This window comes from Protopterus annectens, chromosome 2.part1 (assembly GCF_019279795.1).
Source record: "Protopterus annectens isolate FY-2018-M chromosome 2.part1, PAN1.0, whole genome shotgun sequence".
Lineage (NCBI taxonomy): Eukaryota > Metazoa > Chordata > Ceratodontiformes > Protopteridae > Protopterus > Protopterus annectens.
In genome coordinates this window covers 1,385,182,365-1,385,202,589 of record NC_056729.1, presented here as the reverse complement: position 1 = coordinate 1,385,202,589, position 20,225 = coordinate 1,385,182,365, and the positions used below count along the sequence as shown (strand labels likewise).

The 20,225-nt window shown below is 43.8% G+C and overlaps 1 protein-coding gene across 2 annotated transcripts in view; it reads left to right on the top strand.

The window, feature by feature from the left end:
- The window catches only part of AGBL5 (AGBL carboxypeptidase 5), a 2,459,386-nt gene that overhangs the window by 1,342,823 nt on the left and 1,096,338 nt on the right, over window positions 1–20,225 (top strand). For both annotated transcript variants that reach the window (XM_044062862.1, XM_044062863.1), the window contains exon 9: window positions 9,833–9,968. In XM_044062862.1, coding sequence (XP_043918797.1) covers window positions 9,833–9,968 — 136 coding nt within the window. The remainder of the gene's footprint in view (window positions 1–9,832; window positions 9,969–20,225) is intronic.

Here is a 20,225-nt window from a genome sequence, read left to right as displayed (position 1 = left end):
ACAAAGGGGAATGGATTCTGCACTCCTTAGATGTGCACAAACAACTTAGATTCTACTTGTACAGAAATAAACCTCAAAGGAAATCCGATCAGCTGCTGGTGGCAATTGCTGCGGGGGCAGAGGGGAAGGCTATTTCAAAGCAAACCATTTCCAAATGGATAGGCCATTGCATTCATTTCTGCTACAAACACCATGGAATACCTATCCCACTGGGGATCAGACCCCACTCTACCAGGGCTGCATCTACCTCTATAGCCTTTCTCAGAGGCGTCCCTACCAGGGACATCCTAAAAGCTGCTACCTGGAGTTCTGTATATACTTTCACCAAGCATTACCTTCTGCAAATTTTCTCTAAATCCAGAGATGGCTTTGCCACTGCAGTCTTGCAGGGCCTTTTAGCTGGTCCTAATTCTATTTAAATTCCTCCTCCCATCCTTAGCTTTGGGAATAAACCCAAAAGTGATGACTGCAACAGTGAAACACGAAGAACTTAGTACAGTTGTGTACACTTACCATAAATGTAGATGTTCGAGTGTTTTCACTGTTGCAGTCCTGGATGTTCATCGTGTTTCACTGTTGCAGTCATGACTGTAGGGTTCTCCCCTGCTGGCAGGCAGTCCTCGGTTGGCCAGAATCCCAAAGTCTGGGTCCGGCGTCGGCTGTTCAGCCATGCTCCCTGACGTCAGAGCGCCAGGAGTACAAAGCTGACAGCCTACGCCATGTTCTCCAGTCTTTCTTGCCGTGCGGTGATAGCAGTTCGCAAGTGCCAGTCGGCTGACTCCTGACAATCTTTTCTGAATAAACTTCAGTCCGAAGACTTTCTTCTCCTACTCAAAGCTAAGTACCCCGTTGGGGGAACTTTTTTCTTGCTCCAGTCCGATGTCAGAAAAAGTTAATAATTGTATTTCATGTGGGAAGCAAATACCTCATAAGGATTTTCATTCTTACTGTATTCCTTGCTTAGGCCCTGACCACGACGTAGCTAGTTGTCGGTTTTGTGCTAGATTCAATCAACGTACAATTAAACGAAGGTACGATTTTGCATTTCATTACTTCGGTAGGCGTTTTAATTACAAAATGTACCGGAGTTCACAAACGACGCAAGGACAAAGACAGGCCTCCGAGGTCCAAATCAGATGATATCGTACAAGCAGAGCCAGCTTCAGGTTCGGCCGTCGTCAGTGAGGCGCTTTTGCAGCCCCTGTCTTCGGCCATTTCGGAACAGATGGCCGAAACGGACTCCCACGAGGAGCCAACTAGGCCTTTGAATATTTCTGTGGCAGGACCTTCGGACAATGCTCCTTCGGATGGGTCCAGAGCCGCTGTGCGGGTACCAGCTTCCGAAGGGGTTTTCAGGCCTACTCAGCTTCTAATAAAGGCAAAGCCAAAGACAAAGGCAAAGACTCCTTCCAAATCTAAGACTGCAGCACAGGCCTCTTCTGATCCGGCTGCGAAGTCACAGAAACAGTTACTTAAGATGGTGGAGGACTTACTTACTTACTATGATTAGGGGTTCACATCCCCCTCCAGATAAAAGGCCTAGGCAGGAAGTTTATTATGACTCCTCTGATCAGGCTTCTGTTTCTTCAGTTTCTTCTTCTGACCAGGAATATTCTTTCCCTCCTTATGAGGATTCTGATGCTGAGGAATCCATTCTTTCAGCTTCTCCCCCTGAGGATTTCTCTTTTGGGGAAACTTTGCATGAAATGAGGGAACATTTCCACTGGGAAGGACAGGAGTATTCGGAATCTAAGAAAAGACTAAGGGATTTTCTTCTTCTTCCCCAACATAGACCCCTGGCTATTCCTCCTATTTTGGATATTGTGGATGATGCTTTTTCGGAGGCTAACTTAACCCCTGACTCTTTTCCTCCAGCTCCTGTTAAGCCTGACAGATATTACAGGGTTCCTGATTCCCAACAGTTTTTATACAAGAACCCTACTGCTGACCCTGAAACCATTTCTCAGGGTACTAAGGGAGTTAAGGCCGCTTCTGCTAAAAACCCTATTCCCACTGAGAAGGATTCCACATCTTTAGAAAGATGGGGCAAAAAAGTGTACACTTCTGCTACTTTATCTATTAGGGCTTTAAACTGTCAGTTTCATATGCTGAAATACCAGCAATTTCTCCTGTCTGTTTTAAAACAAAAGCTATCTTCCATTTCCGCCTGTGCAGATGATAAGGAATTACATGACTTAATGCATGCCACTGAACAAGTTGGGAAGCATGGTTTACACTGTGGATTTGATGCCTTGGAGGCTTCTTGTAGGGCTTGCCTCTGGCACAGTAATTAGAAGGCATGCATGGTTAAAGGAACAAAATTTGCCAGATCAAGTAAAAGCTAAATTACTGGATGCTCCTGTTCAGCATAATGTTTTGTTTGGATCTAAAGCTGAGGAGGTGATTAAAAAGATGGAGGACAAGGCAAAATCCATGCAAACAGTTAACGATTTATTACAAGTACAGCCACCCAGATTTAGTAGGAATTGGCCTACAAAAAATTGGTCATTTCCCAATCCAGACAGGCCTCAGAGGGGTAGATACAGACGCTCCCTAGGAAGGCCTCAAACACAAGCCTCTTATAGACCAAGACAGTGGACTGCTTCCACCCCTAGGGGAGGAGAGGACAGGTCACAAGCTCATAGGAAACAGACTCAATGACTCCCTCTGTTGGGCTGCAGGAACTTCTTGCCTGAAGCCCCTCTTGGAGGAAAACTTTCTCTTTTTCACCTAAATTGGACTCATATAACCCAAGACAAGTGGGTTCTGGATGTGGTTTCAAGAGGTTACAAATTCCATTTTCATACCCTTCCAAGGCCAAGCGGATGGCCAGATCTTCCAAAACATCAATGGACAGAGGCCTTAAACCAGGTGGAAGCTCTTTTGGCTATGAAAGCCATAGATCTAGTTCCACTTTCCGAGATGGGACAAGGTTTTTACTCAAGGCTCTTTCTAGTCCCCAGGAAGCAAAATTCATGGAGACCCATTCTGGATCTGTCAGTCTTGAACACTTTTCTAGAGATTCCAAAATTCAAGATGCTTACTCTACAGCAGCTACTTCCAATGCTGACCAAAAATGCATGGATGGTAACTTTGGATTTAAAGGAGGCATATTTACACATTCCCATCAGGCAGGAACGCAGAAAATACCTCAGGTTCAAGGCCGGATCGAGGCACTTTCAATTCTCTGCGCTGCCCTTTGGATTGTCTACTGCGCCCAGGGTCTTCACCAAATGCCTGGCTCCAGTAGTAGCTTATTGCAGACTCAAGGGAATGCAAATTTACCCTTATCTGGATGACTGTCTTATTCAGGCAGACAGCAAGGATGTCTTACTCCAGCATCTACAGTTTGTTCAGAATTTTCTCAAGTTCCTGGGATTCACTGTAAACACAAAAAAGTCAAATTTGACACCCTCACAACAGATAATTTTTCTGGGCGCTTCTCTAAACACAGCAACCCAGATGGCATTTCTGACATACAAAAAACAGTTACAGCTGGCTTCAACTTTCAAAACCTTGGCAACTTTAACTCAGCTATCTGCAAGGAGATTCCTGCAGGCTTTGAGTTACATGGCCTCCTGCATCCTTCTCGTACCATATGCAAGACTACATATGAGGAAAATACAGTGGTACCTAAAAAGTGTATGGTCTCAGCATTGCCACAGTTTAGACATACTGATCTCCGTCCTGCCTTGTCTTCAAAAGGAATTCCTTTGGTGGTCCAAGGCATGTACTCTAAACAAAGGAAAACCCTTCTGTCTGCCTCCTGCCACTCAGATACTAACCACGGATGCCTCAGATTATGCATGGGGAGCCCATTTTCAGGAAAACTGTCTGCAGGGCCTTTGGACAAAGGATCAGAAGCACCTGCATATCAATTTAAAGGAAATGTTAGCCATTCAGAAAGCTCTATTGGCCTTCAGGAATCTTCTACAACCAGGACAACTACTGATACGGACAGACAACACCACAGTTATGTGGTACATAAACAAGCAAGGGGGATCTCATTCCTACCCCCTTTGCAGACTAGCCATGGATCTGTGGAACACAGCTCTAGCTTGCAATCTGGACCTTCAAGCTCAGTTTCTACCAGGGAAGTAAAACTTCCTGGCAGACATTCTGAGCAGAAACCTTTCGGACCCACACGAGTGGATGCTGGACACCGAAATATTCAAGAGGATAACAGCAGTCTGGGGATGTCCTCACATAGACCTCTTTGCATCCCACCTCAATCATCAACTACAGATTTTTTGCACCAGGACTTTCCACGAACAAGCTTGGAAAGTGGATGCACTATCATTCAGTTGGAGAAACCTCTCGGGATATGCCTTTCTGCCTCTTCCTCTTCTTCCACGGGTATTATTAAAGATCAAACAGGACAAGCCCAAGATGATAATCTTGCTGGCTCCAAATTGGCCTCGACAGTTTTGGTACCCAACTCTGAAAAACCTATGTCTGGACCCCCCTTGGGTTTTACCACAGACTCCGAACCTTCTGTCCCAACACCAGGGTCAGGTTCTACACTCCCATGTCAGAACTCTCAGCCTGGCGGCCTGGTTAATCCAGGGTCTTTGATTCATCCTGTCTACCCAAGCAGGTTATGGATGTCATCTTAGAAGCCAGACGTCCTAGCACTAGAAAATCTTATGCAGGAAAATGGAAAAGATTTTGTTCCTGGATGCAGGCTCAGGATTCTGATCCTCTTCTTCCTAACATTCCTTTGATTTTACTTTACCTGACAGATCTCTTACATAAGGGTCTCTCTTTCTCTTCCATTAAGATACATGCCTCTGCTATTTCTGCTCATTATAATACAGACCCTCCAATCTTTTCCCACCAGCTCATGAGACAGTTTCTCAGAGGAGCTAAGAACTTAAGGCCCCCTAGATCTCATCCCATTCCTGCTTGGGATCTCAATTATGTTTTGGAAAAGCTTACCTTACCTCCTTTTGAGCCTGCTGCCACTTCTGACATCAAGTTTTTATCTTGGAAAACAGCCATCCTGGTAGCTCTGACCTCTGCCAGGAGAGTTTCAGAGTTACAAGCTCTTATGGCTGTGGAACCTTATATTATTTTTCATCAAGACAGGGTGTCTTTAAGGACTAATCCTATGTTCATGCCTAAGGTGGTTTCCAAAGTGGCTTTAAATCAAAGTATTCACTTGCCAACTTTTTTCCCCACTCCTCAAATTAAAGGGGAAAGGATCTTACATTCCTTGGATGTACACAGACAACTACGTTTTTACCTGGACAGAACCAAGGACATCAGGAAATCAGAGCAATTGTTTGTTTCTTATGCTTCAATTTCCCAAGGTAAAGCCATTTCAAAACAGACCATTTCTAAATGGATTGCTCATGGAATCAGATTTTGTTATTCACACCATGGAAAGCAAATCCCAGGGAGTATACGGACTCATTCCACCAGAGCTGCTGCCACTTCAGTTGGCTTCCTCAGGGGAGTTCCTACCAAAGACATTTTGGAAGCTGCAACTTGGAGTTCAGTGCATACTTTTTCAAAGCACTACAATCTACCTCTCTACTCTAAGTCTAGGGCAGGCTTTGCTTCTGCAGTCTTGCAGGGCCTTTTAGCCGTCCCTTCTACTTTATGACCACCTCCCTTTCATTCTGCTCTGGGATTCTACCCTACAGTCATGACTGCAACAGTGAAACACGATGAACATAGTACAGTTGTGTACACTTACCATAAATGTAGATGTTCGAGTGTCTTCACTGTTGCAGTCTGGGTTTCCCTCCCTCCTGTCCCCTCTTATTTTTACTTTTGTGTGGTCCCTTTTTTCACCATTCTTCTGAGGTGTATTTGCAAAGGGTATGGGACCTTACTCATTTTGGGACTCCTGACATCTGGGGCAAGAAAAACTGGAGAACATGGCGTCGGCTGTCAGCTTTGTACTCCTGGCGCTCTGACGTCAGGGAGCATGGCTGAACAGCCGATGCCGGACCCAGACATTGGGATTCTGGCCGACCGAGGACTGCCTGCCGGCAGGGGAGAACCCTACAGTCATGACTGCAACAGTGAAGACACTCGAACATCTACATTTATGGTAAGTGTACACAACTGTACTTTACCCTCCCTCCAGCCCCCTTCTTTTTTTGGATATACCTCTACTTTCCTTTGCTATCTTCAAAAGCTTTTTGGTGTATTTGCTTTTTTGTTGGCGGTATAACCTTGTATATTTATAGATTTAATTGCTTCCCATTAAGGGGGCACCTGACACCTGGGGCAAGAAAAACTGATGTAATGGCATCGGCTGCATGTTTTATACCCCTGACGACCTGACATCATGGAGGAAGGGACAGGAATCGGCACAGGACCCAAGACTTTGTTAATCAGGCCGACTGAGGGCTACTGCATGCAGATAACCCAAAAGTGCTGACTGCAACAGTGAATACACTTGAACATCTACATTTATGGTAAATGTACACAACTGTACTTTCTTTGGCCTCATCTGGTTCACTGCCCTTGGATTCTGGATCCAGCTCCGGACCTGCTTTCTCACCCACAGGGCTTGGTGCATCCCAGTCTCCAGAATCTCAAGCTGACAGCTTGGTATCTCCAATTCCAGTAATTGCCAGGCAGAATAACTTACTCTGTTCAGTACAAAAGATTCTTCTGGCTTCCCGTAAACCACCCACTAGGAAACTTTACCTTAGCAAATGGAAATGATTTTCGATTTGGGCTTGTACGAACAACATAGACCCTTTTTCAGCATCAGTTAAGTTCCTGGAATATTTAGCATCCTTATTTGAATCAGGAGCCTCTACTTCCACAATTAAGGTTTAATTAGCAGCTATTTCCAATTTTAATGACGGATTTGATGACCATTCCTTAATGTCTCATCATTTATGCAGAATTTTTCTTAAAGGCACTTTACATATAAACGCCCCCCTTCAAAGATCCTATTGCACCATGGGATTTGACTCTGGTTTACAATGCCTAGTTCGACAGCCCTTTCAGCCAGCAGCTACTTGTGACCTCAAACTTTTATCTTGGAAAACCCTCTTCCTGGTGACTATCACGTCTGCCAGGAGAATTTCTGAATTACAAGATTTATGTGTAAAGCATCCTTGTATCATATTTCACAAGGGGAGAGAGAGTCACTAAGAACCAACCCATCGTCCTTCCCCCAAAGTGGGATCAGAATCTAATATTAATCAGTTTATAGACTTGCCAGTCTTCTTTGCAAACTTTTCAAACAAAGGTGAATACTGTTTACATTTGCTGGATGTTCACAGACAATTTCCTTTATACTTGGACAGAACAAAACCTTCTAGAAAATCAGACCAATTATTTGTATCTTTTTCAGGACCCAGATTGGGTAACCTGGTGTCAAAAGTTACTTTATCAGGATGGCTTAGATGGCTTAGGTCACCTTTGTCTACAATCAGAGTAAACTCAAACTACCTGCTCCGGTTAGAGCGCATTCCACCAGATCTGTTTCCACTTCAGCAGTCTTTCATTCCAAGGCCTCTATGGAAGAAATACGTGCAGCTGCAACATGGGCTATTCCTCATACTTGTATCACGCATTACAAACTAGATGTGGTCTTCAGGGGAAGTTCATCCTTTGGCTCTATGGTACTCAAAAGTATCCTTCCTTAGGGTCGCCCAGGATCTAAAGTAGCTGAGGACTCTGTCCCATCTGTCAAGAATAAATGAAGATTGACAACATCAGATAAAGGTTATGTCCTTACCATAGCATTCCATCTGTGTTGTCGATCTTCATTCATTCTAGACATCGCCTCCTTCCCCCTCTGAGAGACTTCTGGAGGATTGGACCTTGTTCTGGGAGATTATAGAATTATACCTTAGACAGGGTTTCTGTCTTTTCTATAATAGGCTATTTGAGGTAATGGAGAGAGGGGCACTGTGGATAGAGCCTTAGCTCAAGAATATTTTGGCTGGCTTGAGCTGAATAATGGCCGAGTCAGTTCCGAGATGTCGGAACCGAACCCATCTGTCAAGAATGAATGAAGATCGACAACACAGATGGAATGTTATGGTAAGGACATGACTTCTTTTTTACACTTAAATTTCACCTGGCTTACTGCAATTTCCTCTGTGTTGTTGCCATGACTAGGGTAGCACTCTTTGGGGTTTACCTCTGCCTGATGGCATGACTCAGGCATTGATCTTTATAGAGGAGCCAGTTAGACCATCCTGGTGGTCACCCTTCTGAGATGACATTAGGCACTGACAAAATTAGGGCGTATTTGTAATGCCCTCATATCATTTCTTTTCTTCTAGGCTACCTCTTAACATAAAAGAAGAAAATTTCCTGCAGGTTTAGGAGAGACCTTTGCCATTGATGGGCATTACTTTCTGCCATTTGGCCTCTTTTTTTTTTTTTGCATAGAATTTTAACAAGATGTTAGATGTGTTAGTCAGGTATTGCAGGAAAAAGAACTACATCTGTGTCTCCTATGAGTGATTTCATTTAGGGATTCACTAGTAGTATCCTTTGCTTAGTTGTTGGCAGTGGTTACATGCTGTTGAGGGAGCCTCAATAATCTGAGTAATGTCCTCTCTGGCCCCTACTTTGATGATTGCCTGTACGAGAGCACAGTTGGGTACTCATCAGTGTTGATAAATGTTCATCATAAATCATTGCTGCAATAACATTGGCTTTATGGCTTCTATCCTGCTATGGATACAATGGCTGGAGACTCTTCTAAAAGCTTTCAGTCTCCTCTCACATGTGCTCAGGCTGCTGTGTCTTATGCTCCTGTATGGAGAAAACAGCACCTAGGTACCAAAATACTCCAGTATTTTTATTGCTGCCTGTGAGAAAACTCCTCCAGGGCTTCAAAGGATCGATGGTTGACTGGTGTCTTTAATTGTGGGGCAAGTAAGGCCCTGTTGGGGAATCCCTTCCACACATTTGCTTTTAAAAAAAAATGTACAGGGTCTCTTTAAGAATATTGGAGGTCTCTGTTCGCTCATCAAATATGGATTACAGCAAACGCCTTATAATCGAATGTGAAACAGCAAAACTTTAAAGTATTAAAAATGCGTAAAATTGTAAAACAATTCATCGAATGTCCATAGTTGGCCAACATTGTAAACATAATCAACCAAGGTGGGGAGGGTTCGGCCCCACACTCCCCCTAACTTGTATGCTTCGAGGTTGCACTACAGTGGGGAATAGGCCAGATTTAAAAAAAGGCTTCCTTCACTTACCTTGTGCGTCACTGTACTTCCTGGTTGTTGGCCAACTATGGCCATTTGATGAATTATTTTATGATGTTAAGCATTTTTGATACTTTAAAGTTTCACTATTTCATGTTTGATTATAAGGCGTTTGCTGTAATCCATATTTGATGAGCGAACAGAGACCTCCAATATTCTTAGAGAGACCCTGTACATTTTTTTAAAAGCAAATTTTGATGCACGAACATAGACCCAAATACTGGCACTTTAAGTGCGTTTGTTATTTTAGCATAACATCTCTGCTGCTGTGTTTGTCTGGAACTGTATCCAGAATTAATAATTTGTTTCTATAGGAGTAAGTTGCTGTTGCTGCATATTTGAAAAAATATTATGACATCTTCACAAGTTTATGTTCCAGTGTCAACATCTGTTCCTCCTTTGTTGCAGGTGATATACCAGTGATGGGGAGCGAATTGGCTGATAGGCTGGGAGTGGACTGATTACTGGCAAAAAAAAAAAAAAAGATATGTGACAATATTCTGCATAGTAATCACATTCACTAGTATATTAAATATAGTGGTTCCTTTATGTAATTGAGTGAAGTAAATCATGTAATTTCTGCTTACTTTGTTTCCATTTTTCATGTTAATATTTGTTTATTTTAGCTACACATTGGAGTGTAATTATAACACTGGTCGATCGGTTAATACAATTCCTCCTGCCTGTCATGATAATGGAAGAGCTACTCCTCCTCCTCCTCCAGCATTTCCACCTAAATATACTGCTGAGATGTTTGAACAGGTAATTTTCATTAGTAAGAATTTAATTAATTTAGCATATGAGGTTCCTGTAAGTTAACCTGTGCAGGGTTCTTTTTAGTTTGAAAAGAAGTGTGTCTGACTGCTGTCAGTGGCCCACAAAGTTGACTTACAAAAGAAAACACATAATATTAATAGAATAATTGAAAAAATAATTAGGGAATACTTCCATTGCTAGAATATTCGCTTTGTATCACCGTACATTTAGTGGATACTGTTGACATTGCTAGTCACACTTTGTTTTACTTCATTTCTGTACCAGTTTTTCTCTGCTGGATGTCCTTCAAGGATGCATCTGCAGTCCTAACAAATGGGTTGTCCTGTCGTCAGGCAGCCCTTCGGTCGGCCGGATTCCAAAGTCTGGGTCTGGCCTCGGCTGGTGTCGCACTTCACCCGACGTCATCTCTGCTGGTCTTCGGGTATAAAGGCATCAGCCGACGCCATTTTCCTCAGTCTTTCTTGCCGTGGCGCCGAAGCAGAAGCTGTTCGCAAGTGCCGGTCGGTCAGATCCAGAGATTACTACTACCGAATACTACTTCAAGACTTCTAAAGCTAAGTACCCGTTGGGGACTCTTTCTTGCCTCAGCCGATGTCAGAAAAAGTAAATAACTGTTTAACTTGTGGGAAACAAATACCTCATAAAGATTTCCACTCTTACTGCTTACCTTGTTTAGGCCCAGACCACGACGTAGCAGCCTGTTTAGCCTGTGCTTCCTTCAACCGACGAACGCTTAGGCCGGGTCGGAGTTTGCTGAACAGTTTTTCGGCTCAGATTTTGCGACATTATGCCGCCGGATCCTCCGACTTCTCAAATTGTTAAAAACGCAAAGAAAAGACCGGCACTCGCGGTCTGCGGTTTCGCCGAAACCACGGTTAAGCAAACGCGAGTGTCTCGGTTTGGCCGAAACCGAGCAAACGGGTCAATCTTCAGCCGAATCCTTGACTACTACCGAGGCTCCTGCTACCCTAGTTGAATCGGCCTCTGAAGTTTTGCCTACTAATGTGGTTCCTATAGAATTATCAGACACCATCCCTTTGGATGTCTCTACCCCAGCACGTGGTGCTGCTAGGCCTCCTGCAGCCATGTCTATTAAGGCCTTTGCCAGGGCTAAAGCAGCCAAAACTGCTAAATCAGTGCCTGTTAAGCCCCCCTCACACAGGCCCAGTTCCAGTTCTCAAATGCTTACTCTGGCAGAGGATCTCATCTCTTTAATTAGGGGATCCCAATCTCACCCAGACAGGGCCTCTCAGCCTCCAGAAAAGAGACCTAGAGCAGAGCCCCCAGAGCCAGTGTCCTCAGATGATTCTTCTGATGACTCAGACATTACAGACCATCCAGAGGCTCCTTTCTCTACTTATGAAGACTCCGATGCTGAAGAATCTATTCCATCTGCCTCTCCACCAGAGGAATTTTCCTTTGGGGAAACCTTACATGCCATGAGAGAGCAATTCCAATGGCAGGGACAAGATTTCTCAGATTCAAGAAAAAGGCTTAGGACCTTTCTACACTTACCGCAACATAGGCCCTTAGCTATACCCCCAGTTCTGCCTGTTGTGGATGATGCATTTAATGATGTTTGCACTGCTCCTGATACTTTACCGCCAGCCCCTGCCAAACCAGATAGGTTTTACAGGGTACCGGACACTCATCACCACCTATACAAAGCCCCACTTGCAGATCCTGAGACTATCTCCCAGGGGCCTAAGGCAGTAGCTTCGACCTCAGCAAAAAACCCTCTCACTTCTGAAAGGGAATCCAGGTCCTTAGAGAGATGGGGTAAAAAAGTTTACACCTCTGCTACTCTCTCAGCTAGAGCTTTGAACTGTCAGTTTCATATGATCCAATACCAAGAGTTTATGCTTGATCAGTTAACTAAGAAACTGTCCTCTGATAACTCCTTAGATAAGAAATATGTTTTAGAAATGGTGAATAACATTCAGCAGGTTAGTAACCATTCTTTAAAATGTGGCTATGATGCACTGGAGGCTTCATTTAGATCAGCCATGACTGGCACAGTTATAAGAAGGCATGCATGGTTGAAAGAACAGGTCTTGCCGGATCATGTTAAAGCAAAGCTGTTAGATGCTCCTATGGATAAGGCCAGTCTATTTGGTTCTCCTGCTCAGCAAGTAATGAAGAAAATGGAAGAGAAGGCAAAATCTGTACAAACAGTTAAGGATTTTTTACAGGTTCAGCCCCCAAGGTTTAGCAGGAACTGGCCTTCCAAAATTGGTCCTTTCCAGACTCCTCTAAATCTCAGAGAGGCAGGAATAGACGTTCCAGAGGCAGAAATCAATCCAGAGGAGGTGCCTACAGAGGACGCCAGTGGCAAGGCAGTAACCAGCGAGGCACAGACACAACCACTGCCACTGCAACAGGACAATCACAGTGACTTGGCTCTGACACCGCCTACCAGGGAACAAATAGCAGCACCCTTAGGCGGAAAGTTAGCCTTATTTTCAAAAAATTGGCACTATATCACAAAAGGCAAGTGGATTTTGCAGACCATAGACCAAGGCTACAGGTTTCACTTCCACACCTTACCAGTAAAAAGATGAGAGCTGTGGAAAGAGTACCACCAACAGAACAGGGCAAAGGATTCTACTCCAGACTCTTCCTAGTACCAAGAAAAGAGAAAAGTTGGAGACCTATTCTCGACCTGTCCGCCTTAAACACATTCATCATTGTCCCAAAAATTCAAAATGCTGACCCTACAGCAACTTCTTCCCATGCTGGGCAAGGAGTGTTGGCTGGTAACTCTAGATCTCAAGGAGGCATACCTGCACGTCCCCATACGACCAAATTGCAGAAGATACCTCAGATTTCTTGCAGGATCAGAGCATTATCAATTCTCAGCATTGCCCTTTGGCTTATCTACTGCGCCCAGAGTATTCACAAAATGCCTGGCATCAGTAATCGCTCATTGCAGGCTACAGGGAATCCAAATTTATCCATACCTGGACGACTGCCTGATACAAGCGGACAACAAAAGCAAGCTGACAAAAGACTTACAAAGAGTCATTTGCTTACTACAAGCCCTGGGATACACAGTCAATTTAAAAAAGTCAAGACTGATACCATCCCAAACAAGAACATTCTTGGGTGCGGATTTGGGTACAGTAAAACAGATGGCATTCCTAACTGCAGAAAAACAAGAACAACTCCCTCTTTACTTCTTGGCATTAACAAAGCAGAACAAATTAACAGCAAGGAAAGTACTGCAGGCCTTGGGCTTGATGGCATCATGTATAATCCTGGTCCCCCATGCCAGACTACATATGAGAAAGCTACAGTGGTACCTAAAGAATTTATGGTCTCAACACAGGCACAGCTTAGAAACCGAAATACCACTAATTCCATGCCTGAAACAAGAGTTCCTATGGTGGGCTCAAGCATGCCAGTCAAACCCAGGCTTGCCCTTCCACAACTTCCAATTAAGCCAAACCATCACAACGGACGCCTCAGACCTAGGTTGGGGGGCACACATGCTGGACAAATGCATACAAGGATTATGGACTCCAGACCAGCTGCACCTGCACATAAATCAAAAAGAAATGCTGGCAGTAAAACTAGCAATCCAGAATTTCAGACCATTCCTCAAAGAAGGCCATTTAATGATAAGGACAGACAACACCACAGTCATGTGGTACATCAACAAACAGGGAGGCACTCATTCATACCCCCTATGCAGAATGACTCTGGACCTTTGGAATATGGCTCTGAGCTACAACATCCAGTTACAGGCAATATTTGTACCGGGAAAAGAAAACATCCTAGCAGACATGTTAAGCAGAACTACCTCGGATGCTCACGAATGGATGCTACACCCGGACATCTTCAAGGCCATCACAAAGAAATGGGGAATGCCACAAATAGACCTATTTGCATCCCCACTCAATCACCAGCTCAAGAAATTCTGCACAAGGACATACCACCCACTTGCATGGAAGGTGGACTCTCTATCCTTCAGTTGGAAAGGCCTGACTGCATATGCATTTCCACCTCTTCCTTTGATGCACAAGGTACTACTGAATATCAAAGAGGAACGCCCAAGGATAATTCTGATTGCTCCAAATTGGCCAAGACAACACTGGTATCCATTGCTGAGGAGCATGTCCCGGGGGAGAATGTGGACACTACCCCTGATGCCTTTGATGTTAACTCAGAACGACTACAACATCATGCATCCAAACCTAAAAACTCTGCAACTGACTGCCTGGAACATTACATAACAGCAACTAACCCAGATTTATCCCAAAGGGTTAAAGACATTATCCTTGAGGCCCGCAGACCTTCAACAAGAAGGAACTATGCAGGAAAATGGAAAAGGTTTGTCATTTGGAGTACTGAAAGAGGAAAAGATGTGTCAAGGATAGATATTGCTAACATCCTGGAGTACTTGGCAGAGCTTCTCCATACAGGCCTGTCCTATTCCTCCATCAAGATACATGCATCAGCTATTTCTGCAGAATACAGCTCGATCCCCTGTCTTCTCACATCCTCTACTCAGGCAGTTCCTCAGAGGAATCAAGAATGTAAAACCTCCTAGGAAACCACCATTACCAGCATGGGACTTGAACTTTGTGCTAGAAAAATTGACACTCCCTCCATTTGAACCAGCAGCAACAGCAGATCTTCAACACCTATCCTGGAAAACTGCTTTCCTACTGGCAATTACTTCAGCAAGAAGGGTTTCGGAACTACAGGCCTTAATGGCAGTACAACCCTTCCTAATCTTCCATCAAGATAGAGTGTCCATGAGAACTAATCCTACATTTATGCCTAAGGTGGTATCCAGAGTGTCTCTAAACCAGGCAATCCACCTACCTACCTTCTTTCCCAATCCACAGAACAGGGGGGAAAGACTACTGCATACCTTGGATGTACATAGACAGTTGCGCTACTACCTGGACAGAACCAAGGGCAATAGAAAAACTGACCAGCTTTTAGTAGCTTATGCAGCAGGAAGGGAAGGAAAAGCAATTTCAAAACAGACAATCTCCAAGTGGATAGGAAATTGCATAAGATTCTGTTACTCCTACCATGGAAAGCAAATTCCACAGAACATAAGACCTCACTCTACAAGGGCTACAGCCACTACCACAACTTTCTTACGAGGAGTGGCTACCAAGGACATTATTGAGGCAGCTACTTGGACCTCCGTGCATACATTTGCCAAGCATTACAACTTACCTCTATACTCTAGATCCCAAGCAGGGTTTGCCACTGCTGTTTTGCAAGGGATCCTAACTACACCATAATTCTTCTTCCTCCTCCCCTAGTTTGGCTATGGTATTCTACCCATTTGTTAGGACTGCAGATGCATCCTTGAAGGACATAGTACAGTTTTGTACCTACCATAAATGTAGATGTCCGAACAGGATAGCATCTGCAGTCAGGATTACCCACCCTCCTTCCCCTCTGTGGTACTCCTAGGGTATTTACCCACCTAATAGCTAGCTAGGGGGGGGGATTTCTTATGGTGTATTTGTTTGTATATATGTACATACATGCTTATTTTTTTTTTGTGTTTGCCTACTATTTTTTTTGGAAACATTGGCATTTATCCAAAATTTAGTTTTCCAAGAGGGCAACTGGCATCTGGGGCAAGAAACACTGAGGAAAATGGCGTCGGCTGATGCCTTTATACCCGAAGACCAGCAGAGATGACGTCGGGTGAAGTGCGACACCAGCCGAGGCCAGACCCAGACTTTGGAATCCGGCCGACCGAAGGGCTGCCTGACGACAGGACAACCCATTTGTTAGGACTGCAGATGCTATCCTGTTCGGACATCTACATTTATGGTAGGTACAAAACTGTACTTTGTCAGAAGTAATGATCACTGAATGCAAGTATGTTCTTCTTGGGTTGTCTTTGTCTGTTATTCCATCTTGTGCTAATCACAAGTATACTGTGTCACCATTACAGTCATATCCCTAGCTGTGCTCACTCAGAAGTTAGAGCTCTTGTAAAAATTGACTTGTTGAAACCATCAAAGCTTGGGGAGGAGTGTTAGTTGGAGAGGTGGAGAGGAGCACCTGAAGGTGCTTTTAGGAGATGGTATAGAAAACTTCAAGGGATACTTTTGGCTAAAAGCAAGTAAATATGATCAAAGTATGTTTATAAAGTCTTTGCTGCAAGCTGTATGTCTTGTGACCCTCTCCAAAGGTTCAACACCCATTTTACAAACGGATGTTGGCAATGTTGAGTTTGCAGTACAGCAGTCCTTTAGTTAGCTTTGCTTTTTCAGGTTTCTAAGGAACACATAAAGTTATATGCATGTAATGCACTAGCAACACATCAGAATTGTTGCTTTAGCTCATCGATGTGACTCCAACGTAATTTATTTTGTATGTTGTAAGTTGTTGTAAAATTAAATGTGTTTAACTGTTTGTAAGCTGAGTAGGTCAATGAGTGAAGCACTATGTACCCTTGTTTTCAACTGTACCTGTATTAGCAGTCTCATCAAATGTACGAGAGTCTGTCACTGTCATGGCCTTCAGTGGGGTCGCAGTGCCAGGTGTCTGTGAAAGAATCTGATGTACAAGGGATTCCTGCAACATCTCTTTCCGAATCACACTGAGCAGCAGAAAGTTCAGGCCTAGCTTTCTTGAACTTAAGTATAAGAATGACATCCAAGGCAGGGGATTCTATGTAGATCAAGAAACTTTGATCTGTTTGGAAAAAGAAGTATCTGAGGAAATGTGAAAATATAAACAAAACCTAGAGATTTTTGAAAAGTGTAAAAAAGAAAGGTGGACATTGGAAGGAAAGAGAGATTTGATATGGTGCAATATTTATACAAAGGAAAAAGCCAAATTAATCAATGTAAAGAAGGCAGCCTCAAAGATATGTGAAAAGGAGAGATATCTATACCAAGCGATTGCAGCCCCCCAAACATCTCCAACGCCCAAGTGAGAACTGCTCTCTCCAAAGCAAAAAACACAGCATCCATGGAACCTGATGGTGTCCCCGGCTGTGTGCTCCACGAACTCAACGAGGAATTAAACCCACAGCTAGGACAGCTGTTTAATCATAGTCTTACCTCTGGATACGCACCCAGGGAGTGGCGCACTGCAACTGTGGTCCCACTTCACAAAGGCGGTGCCTCCACCGATCCTGGAAATTACCGGCCCATTAGCTTGACAAGCCTTATCTGCAAAGCCATGGAGAGGATCATAATGGACCTCATAAATAAAGACATAGGGAATTTGCAGACTTTGGATCCATCCCAGTTTGGCTTTGTCAAAGGCAGATCATGCCTTCTAAACTTGGTTGACTTTTTCGAAACAGTCACCAAAGCCATTGATGAGGGAAAGACAGTCCATACAGCCTACCTCGATCTGGCGAAGGCCTTTGATACAATACCCACTCGGGTATCATTGAAAAACTCATCAGCTTAAATGTTAACCCATACATCACAAGATGGGTTGCAAACTGGCTGAGTGACAGAACCCACGGGGTCAGAGTTGCTGGCGCCATGTCAGACTCAAAGCCTGTCACAAGTGGTGTACCACAGGGCTCAGTCCTGGGCCCACTCTTGTTTGGCATCTACTTTTCCAAGTACAAGCAAACACAGGAGGGTTATGGCTGACAAAGTTTGCAGATGACTGCAAACTGGGCCATAGTAGAAAACACATCTGACACAGATATCCTTCAGAAGGGTCTCACAGAAATGGATAACTGGTGCCAGAGCCATGGCCTAAAGTTAAATGCCAAAAATGCATAGTCATACCCTTCGGGAAAAACAAGGTTACCCCTAGCTACCAAATAGGTGGCAATCCACTGAGCACAGAAGAAGTTATCAGGGACCTGGGGACCCAAGTTGATAGTAGTCTGTCATTCGACACCCATGTAGCTAAAGTAGTTAGGAAGACCTTCTACATTGCCCACCTTATCATGAAGGGATTCTCATCTAGATCAAGGGAGGTCATAGTCTCCTATACTCATCACTCATCAGACCAATGATTGAGTACAATGCCCCATTCGAATGTATCTGACCCGACACTTGCAGCAGCTGGAGAGGCCACAAAAGTTCCTCACCAAAAGGATAAAGGGTCTCAAACATCTGTCCTATGCTGCCCGACTGAAAGAACTCCAGCTGTATTCAGTAAACACCGCTTGCTCAGAGGTGACCTTTGCCTAACATACAAGGCCATGTCAAACCCAGATTTGATGAATATGCTTCACCTCAAAAAATCTAGATCCGTCAGAGCCACAAGGGCGGGAGACTTAAACCTCGACACGGCTATTAATAGGACGTGCTGGAGGGATAAATTCATCACCCAAAGACTCCCTATGCTGTGGAATAAAATCCCGGTATATGTGAGGCAGAGCACCTCGCTGGCCTTGTTCAAGAGAAATCTTGACCAATGGATGGGAGATCGCAGATATACCCCAGGGATTACCTCAGTGTCACTGCTCAACAGAGGCACAGCAAAATAATGGGTATAGTTCCCCATACTAAAGGGGTGGCGTAAGCCACAAAACTGTGGGCTAGGCTTGTAAATGCCCTCGGGCAGATAGCCTAGTATGAACCTATGAACCTATGAACCTAAGAAATACAGGCAAAGGTATCCGGATATGGAAAAGTTCACAATAACAAAAATAATATCACAGAGAGGGAGGGAATGTAGAAAAGAAGATTAGTAAATTAGAAATTAAAAAAATTGAAGCTGAAGTTATGGAGTGCCTGCGAAATTGAAGGATTTAGTGTAGAATGTCTAACACTGGTTACATCACAGCATGATGTGAGTCCCCAAAGTAAGGAGAAGTAGGAAGATCAGGAGACATCTGAAGAAGAAATATGGACATGGGAAAGACAGAGATTTAATATGGTATAATATTTATGTAAAGAAGAAAGCAAAACTAACCAATACAAAAAGAGCAGCACCAAAAATATTTGATGAGAAATACAGGCAAAGGAATCCAGGCATGGAAAACTTTACAATACAAAATATAAGAAGATAAAGAGGAAAGGTAGAAAAGGAGATTAGTAGTTAAATAAATAGAAAATGGGGTTATGGAGTACCTGTGAAGTGAAGGATTCAGTGTAGAAAATCTAATTCAGAAAGTACCAAAACAGGATAGAGCATTGGATATCCAAATTAAGGGGAAACCAGGGGAACAAGAAGCAGTTGGTCAGGTGCCATATAAAGATATTTTAGAGCCTTCCAAAGGAAACCAGTATAAACATTCACTTGAAGCTAGACAGCAAGGGAAGGAACAGGAAACTGTGTAAACTCTGATGCAGTCAGTGTTGAGGAGTGATAGGCCAGTGAGTTCCCATATAGGTTCATAGGTAGGTACTAGGCTATCTGCCTAAGGGCATTTATAAGCCTAGCCAGAGTGCGTCGGCTTTCGTCGCCCCATTGATTAATTAACTGATCCTCTGTCAAGCAGAGCCAGTGAAGTGATCCCAGGGGTGTATTTTCTGTTACCCATCCACTCGTCAAGGTTTCTCTTGAAGAGTGTTAGCGAGGTGCTCTGCCTGATGTAATTTAGAATTTTGTTCCAAAGCATGGGGAGCCTCTGTGACAGGAATCTATCCCTCCAGCGTGTTCTATTTATTGTTGTGGTGAGGTTTAGCTCACTAGAGCACATGGCTCGCAGTGTCTTGGATTTCTTTAGGTGGAGCATGTCCATCAATTCTGAGTTGGACATGGCTTTTGTAAGTCAGGCAGAGGTCACCTCTGAGGAAGTAATATGCCACTGAGTACAGCCGGAGTTTTTTCAGTCAGGCTGCATAGGACATATGTTTGAGACCGGTAATCCTCTTCGTGAGGTACTTTTTTGGTCTTTCCAGCTGTTGGAAGTGTCTTGTGAGGTACATCCCAAATGGGGCATTGTACTCTATGATGGGTCTAATGAGTGATGAGTAGAGGGGCACTATAACCTCTTTATTTCTAGATGTGAACCCTTTAGTAATTAGATGGGCCACATAGAAGGATTTCCTAACTACTTTGGCAATATGATTGTCAAAGGAGAGATTACTATCTACCTGGGTCCCCAGATTTCTTATTACCTCTTCTATATTAAGGAGGCTGCCACCTATGTGGTAATTTGTGGGTGTTTTGTTTTTTCCAAATGGGATGACTATGTATTTTTTGGCATTTAGCTTGAGGCCATGACTTTGACACCAGGTGTCCGTTTCAGTATGGCCCTTTTGGAGGATGTCCGTGTCAGCCGGAGAGTCAATTATGGCTCTCAGTTTGCAGTCATCGGCGAACTTGGTTAGC